Source organism: Penaeus chinensis, chromosome 8 (genome assembly GCF_019202785.1).
Source record: "Penaeus chinensis breed Huanghai No. 1 chromosome 8, ASM1920278v2, whole genome shotgun sequence".
In the NCBI taxonomy this organism is placed as follows: Eukaryota; Metazoa; Arthropoda; class Malacostraca; order Decapoda; family Penaeidae; genus Penaeus; species Penaeus chinensis.
In genome coordinates this window covers 25,270,020-25,277,519 of record NC_061826.1, presented here as the reverse complement: position 1 = coordinate 25,277,519, position 7,500 = coordinate 25,270,020, and the positions used below count along the sequence as shown (strand labels likewise).

The window sequence follows — 7,500 nt, the reverse complement described above, 5'->3', positions numbered from 1 at the left end:
GCATGGGCGTCCAGGTGAGTTTCATGGGCATGGTCCTCCTCCTGACGGGGCCCTGAGCTCTCGGTGAGTCCCGACGGGGCTCGGTGGTCCCCCTCGCCGTACCACCCTGCCGCCTCCTCCTCCATACTTGGCCTATCCTGCACGTACTAGCAGCGTGACATGAGGTTCTCGTAAGCACTAGCAGCGTGAGGCGGCGGAGGAGCCAAACGCTCAGAACCTGTGTCTGGTCAACGGTCCCTCGGCTCTGTTTTTTCTACAGGAGTTCCGGTCATTATACTGTTGCACGCACATGAAAGCTGAACTGGTTGTGATAGGTGTTTGTTGATAAGTAAGGGATGTTTCTATCTCTCTTTATATATATTCTTTTAGCTCTTAATTTTTCAAAGAAGAATATCAATTCAGAGATTTTTACAATATTCACACAAATCAAATAACAAAATCACACTACAATTTCTGTTTTCTCTCTGTCTTCGTTTGTTATTTTTTTTGTATGTGTATTGTTTCCTTAAAGAATCACAAACAAGTTTTTCATCGCCGGAGTGGGCGTGAAGGCGTGGCAGCTAGCGTAGCAGAAGAGGTCGTGGGCGTCCCCCCTTGGGCGTGTAACCGTTATGTGTTATCTCACTCGCTATCTGTAAGACACGGATGTTGATGAGGTATAGCAGCTTCCCGCTACCTTATCGCTAATCTAGCACTTGCCGGAACCTGTGATATATCCAAGAATGAACCTTAGGATGGTAATAATTTTAAACTCTGGGAATGTAAAATTTTGCGAAAAGAGGGATGGTTCTAGTAGTGATGATAATAATGATAACAATAATGACGACAATTTTAATGAGTATAGTTAGAATTATTGATGATAAGAATAATATAAAATATATTAGTATTAGTGGTGATAATGATAATAATAATAATGATAATGATAATAATGATAATAAGGATAACGATGATGGTGATGATAATGATAATAATAATAATAATAACAATAAAAGTAAGAATGATAATGATACTACTACTACTACAACTACTACTGTTACTACTAATACTACAACTACCAATACTAACAATTATAATGATAATAATAATTGTAGTGGCAATAATTATAAAAGTAGTAATAATGATAATAATAATAATGATAATACTACTAGTATTGATAGTGATAGTTGTAAAAGTAATGATAATGATAATAATGTTAACAATAATTATGACGATAGTAATAATAATAATGATAAAGATAATAATATTAATAAAAATAATAAAAAGAATTGTGCTACATGTAATGATAATGATCGTAAGAACAGTTACAATTACAAATTGGGAATTTATACTAAGAAATGTTCAGATGTCATGATGCTGACGAAGACGCCGTGACAAAGGAAGAAAGAAAAGAAGAAAAGGAAAGACGAAAGAAAATACATGAAACTTGTGTCCGCGCGAAATTTATCAGAGCATATAAACCTCTGTCGAAGCCGTCAACATAAGTCAGGAGAGAATGGGGGAGGGAAGGGAGAGGAAGGGGGAGGGGAGGGAGAGGAAGAGGAAAGCGATGCGGGAGGGGATGGAGGCGAAGGGGAGAGAGGGGGCGAAGGCAATCAGGGATGAGGGGGAGGGGGTACAGGTGAAGAGAAGAAAGAGAGGTTAGTGGAAAAAGGTAAGGAGGGGAAAGAGGAGGAGAGGGGGGGGGGGGTAGAGTGACGAGGAGAAGGGAAGGAAGAGAAGATGGGAAGGAGAAGGAGAGGGAGAAGGAGGAAGGCGAGGAGAAGGGGAAAGAGGAGGACGGACTTGAGCCTTTTCTTATCGTATATCTTACAAGATCAAGAGGTTTGAAATATGAAGTGAAGGTGTGCTGGTCGAAGGAGAACATGCCTTTGGTGAGGATCCTGGCCAATATGTAGGCTCGTGACCCTGGCGGAAGGAGAGGGCCCTAACCCCACCAGAGGAACTGTCATGGTCAGCGCACTTCGAGGGGTTAGGGTGAAGTTATGAAGAACGCGAATATTTCCGGATATGAGTAAGAAACAAAGACAGGAACGAAGTATAACTTTCTCTAGAATGAATGCTTGTTGCACCGATAATTGTAAATACGCATTTATGGATATTGGTGGGATTTACATAATTGCAAGGGCACACACACACACACACACACACACACATACACACACACACACACACACAAACACACATACACACACACACACACACACACACACATGTACACACGCATATACGCTTGCACGCCCCCTCCCCCTTACAAGCACACAGTCTGGTACACAAGAGAGCGCGCACATTCAACACACATTCATTGACTGTTGCTAACAATTGAATCATCTAGTTGAGATTTTAGCGTCACGGGGAAATACAAAGACAGTTAAGCTTCATGGCTGGAAGATTAGGTTACACAGAGAACGAAGAATAACATAATGACTACCAAACGAGGATAACAAGAAGAGAAGAGATAAATCAATCGGATGATAAAAGAAGAAAGACAGATAGGAAATGACAAATAACCGAAGCCATTAGAACAGGAGCCAGAGTAACTCACTGAACAGGGGCCAGACAGAAATCATTTTGTTATTAGGTAATCCTGCAGCGTAAGTGCTAAACGAGACACATAAAATGTCACGCAAAGGCTTCTCCTTACGCTACACACAGAACAATATCACCATACGCTGTCCCAAGGGAAGGGGGGGGGGGGGGCGGTCCTTTACACAGTGCCACGCAGGACCCTAACAGTCACGGGTGTTGATATGCCACGGTTAATGATGGTAGTGACAGGTCTGATGATGATGATTCCAGGGCCATTAGTGTGTTGTTCTTGTGGTGTTGATGTTGGTGTTGCAAATGATGGTGTTGAGGCTAATGATAGTTCGTGATGATGAGAGACTGGATGACCTTACTGAAGGATCTCTGTTATGAAGCTGGGTTGTTAAGGAGCGCGACAGTCTCTGTGTGAGAGAGAGAGGGAGAGAAGCTGATGGATAGATAGGCAGGCATAGAAAGAGAAAGACAGAGAGAAACACAATCAGAGACAGCCAGACAAATTAAGAGAGGCAGATGCAAGGAGAGAGATTGAATGTGTGCGTGTGTGAGTGAAAGAGAGAGAGAGAGAGAGAGAAAGAGAGAGAGAGAGAGAGAGAGAGAGAGATAGAGAGAAGAGAGAGAGAGAGAGAGAGAGAGAGAGAAAGTGAGAGAGAGAGAGAGAGAGAGACGGGGTGGGTAGATAAAGATTGAAAGATAGAGATCAAAATGTGGACATACATATGTTGGGACTGAAAGAGAGAGAGAGAGAGAGAGAGAGAGAGAGAGAGAGAGAGAGAGAGAGAGAGAGAGATGACCACAGCTCATGTTTGCTCATTTGGATTACTGTGACCGCAGTTACACATATGAGGATGCGAATATTTGCGTATTGCAGAATATGCAAGTGCGTCTTTGTACCCGTGTGTGCATTTGCATATTCTTTACATATGTGTACAAGCACGATTATGGAGACAGCAGCAATCCCAGCTGTGAAGTAGATGCTGATAATTATGTAAGAAAATACTGGAAGCAGTTGTGTTAGCGCTACGAACTGCCCCACATATCTCGGCAGAGCGTGTAGCAACAGCTGTGAGAGTGGGCGCACGTTCCTCTGCTAAATCACTTAGTTTTCCACGCTGAATGACCGCACATGCTTTAATGCAATCATATTTTTTCCTCCTCCTATTCTCCTTCTTTGCAAATACTGAAGAATATCTCCTCAATACAAGTGCCACTGATTTTTATCCTTTCTGGAAGTAATATGCGTTCGGCCAAATCTTGAAAGTCTTGCCTAATCGCGACTTGTAATGCAGGGACCTCGGTCACTAACGATGATATTGTGATAATGATGATAGTGACAGAGTGTCATTGGGTCTGATGATAATGACCCCGGGGAGGGTGCCAATTGTTGCTACTTGGAAATTGGCGCCCCTTTTCTCTTTTCTCTTCGCCCCTTTTCTGCATTTTGTTGATTTCTAAAATATTTGTTTATCGCACTGCTTACGTATATAGTTAGCTATCAATTTGCTCAATTTTATTCTTACTCCTATTATATTGGTTACAATCTTTACAATCTCTATTAGTCCTTTGATTATTAGTATTAGGATTACTGCCATTACCGACATTGCCATTTTAAGCAAACCGAGTGATAAACGAAAGGAACGGCACACATTGTACGTGCGGATTACAAAAGCATGTATTGCAAAATGCATGAAGGTGTATCTGTTATGATTCTGATACACCCAATGAGATTCACAGATTAATTGGAAAGACTTGTGGCATCTTACGTTATAGCTGGATCTTTTTTGTTTTCGTTCATTTTTTGTACGTTAGAGTAATCGCCATCTTCGTTAATTTAATGGTCTATTTTCTAGTTACTTCTGAATATTAATCACTGATAGGATTATCGTCTCTAGCACTATACTGTTTACTATCAATGGAATTACATTATCATCATTCATTATTGTCTTATCCAGAGATAACAGATACTAATTCTAATGACATTTCATTTGTCATTCCTATCCAAAGTCTCTTTCATCACAATAGATTGATCTAAAAAGATTCTCACCATCATTGTCATCATGATAATCTGTCTTTATTGTGTACATTTTCACATTTATTTAGGCATTTCTTCAGTTTTCATTCATATGTTTGTCAAGGGCAGTTCTGGTCAATACTTAATTTCTTTTGGCTTTTGAGATAAATGACTAAGTATTATGAGCAAATCCATCAAATTAATGCACATATTTACAGTAAATACATAAATAAATACATTAGCTTTTTCACTACCATTATCTTAACGATAATAATCATTATTACTTATATTTATCTGCAATAAGAGTATTGCCGTTATAAGCACACCCTATTTTTGGTAGCGGTACCAATATCGACTTAGATAGCAACTGTCAATTTCCATTAAGCAGGCAGCAGAGAGTTCATAATTAAGGTAATAACGATGAAAGTCCTCTGCTAGAACGATTATCGCATGTCATCACAGGTTTATTACGTGTGTTGATTAATGAATCCATTAGAGTGAGGAGATGCGCTCACACGTGTTTTGCAGTATACTGTAACAATAAATGGTAAGTAGGGGATATGGATACTATAAACACATAGAGTAATAGGTGTGTGTGCAAGGGTAAGATATGTGTACGTGTATGTGTAGATGTATGTGAGAGTGTACACGTGCGACTCTACACGTGCGCGTGCGTAAAGAAAGAGAAAAGCACCATTTTGTATTATAGCATAAATATTTCTTTCGATAATGTCTGCCAGATAGAAAAGTTATAATCAACCGCTGCATTCTCCCTAGAAGGCCGAGAGATGTGCGTCAAACCATCATAAAGGGAAAACTAACTCGGCACTTTGGTTCGTATTTTTACTTTTAAGATTTGTTTCCTGATTCGCTTATTCTTTATATCAGCATAACATTTGCAACAGTATATTAAAATCGCGCAAACCAAATGGATCGAGAGAGATGAGGAATAATGTAGAATAATAAGATATGGATAAATGATTGAAGAAATAACGATGGATACTTGATAGCAGAGGAGAAAAAAGTGTAAGGAAAATGACTTGATAATATTTCAGATACAATAATGACGAAGAATCTTACCAACATGATTGACAGTGTTGTTATTAGAGGAAAGATGAAAGGGGTTAGGAAACAGCTACATGAACATCATGTTCATTCTGAGAAATAACACAATGCTACGTACATATAAGGGAGGGGGTATTCGAGTCCTCTGTGTACAAACGTTTTAATAATATCGTTTTATGGAATGTTGTGCTTATTTGTAACATTTGTTATTCTGATTACTCAGATATGTGTATATCTATCTTAAATGTATACTGATAGCAAATAAACATGTTAGTGGGAAATATAATCGATATATAAAGCAAGGAAAAAGTAAGAAAATCAGTTAAATCAGCGTTATATATCTTTCAGTATGGTTGATTTATTTTACATCACAGAACGGAAAACGTAATGTTAATCATACAATGGTACATAAGATTCCCGAATTATTAAACTGCACTTAACCATTGTCTTCCCGGTGGTTCTGAGAAAGGAAGTGATTGCCACATTGTGTCGAGAGGCATGGCAAAGTGTTCAACATTTTAATAGCTCAAGCTGTAATCTCTCTGGGTATAAACGCTTAAATTATACAGTATAAGTGTTGGCAAATGCATTATTTCCAACTACCGAAACATACACTAGAAAGATGTGTTGCAAGTTTATTACAAAAAATTATGACATCTCTGTATTTCTGAGTTGTGGCTTGGGTAGCAAAACGAGATTGGAACTGATGGAAGACGCAAGCAGGACAATGCCAAGAACCGAATGATGATGAGGATCATGATGATGATGGTAATGATAATAGTAATGGTAATTGTGATGATTATGATAATGATGATGAGGGAGAAGATGATGATAATGGTAATGGTAATGATAACGATAATAATAATGGTAATGGTAATGAGGATGAAGATGAAGATGATGATGATGATGATGGTAATGATAATGATAATGATAATGATAATAATATTTATAATGATAATGATAACGACAATGACAATGACAATGACATTGATAATGGAAATAGTGATGGAGATGGAGATGGTGATGGTGATGGTGATGGTGATGGTGATGATGATGATGATGATAATGGTAATGATGATAGTGATGTGATAATTATAATGACAATAATATTGATAATAATGATGTTAATAACAATTATAAGGGTAGCGGGAAATCAAAATAATCATGATAAAATAATAATACTAATACTCCTATTAGAAGCAATAATAACATTAATGAAAAAAATAAACAATAAGAATTGAAATATTAATGATAATGAACATATAAATGAGAAAGATGATAATGATCATGATAATGATATGGTAATATTGATACTAAGACTACTAATAATAAATATAATAACTCCACCACCATCACAAATAATAATGATATTGATAGTAGTAATAATGCTAATAATGATGATAATGATAGTAATATAGATATTAAGTATAATGATAATAGTAACAGTAATTGTAATAATAATGATAATGATGATAATAAAAAAACATAATAATGATGGTATTAAAAATGATGTTGATAATAAAGATAACAGTGGTATTAATGTTTAATTAAAAATGGTGATAAAAAGAATATTCTGTGAATAATGATAGATGTTACAAAAGATGTTACTAATTCTTTATAAGATTCGAAAAAAAAAAAAAAACAGCCACTGCAATTAAACAGGAATCATTACAGGAATTGAAGCATTTCAATAACCGACCTCTCTTTTGCAGTGTAACGATGTTCAAAATCCTCCACAAACCGTTATCAGTTTTCAGATTCCTTCTTGTTTTTAATGACTAATTTTGTTCATCCAAATAAGTCAGAAGATATGTTACACTCGCAAGGAATCCATTTCAGCGAAGAATGCGAGTCCGCAAATGAAGATATGTGAAAAGTTCAAT

General features: G+C 37.3%; 1 protein-coding gene across 3 annotated transcripts in view; it reads right to left on the bottom strand.

The window, feature by feature from the left end:
- The window catches only part of LOC125028310 (GATA-binding factor C-like), a 150,317-nt gene that overhangs the window by 137,987 nt on the left and 4,830 nt on the right, over positions 1-7,500 (bottom strand). For all 3 annotated transcript variants that reach the window (XM_047617759.1, XM_047617761.1, XM_047617760.1), the window contains exon 2: positions 1-632. This exon is cut by the window's left edge and continues 263 nt beyond it. In XM_047617759.1, coding sequence (XP_047473715.1) covers positions 1-125 — 125 coding nt within the window. In that variant the 5' untranslated portion in view covers positions 126-632. The remainder of the gene's footprint in view (positions 633-7,500) is intronic.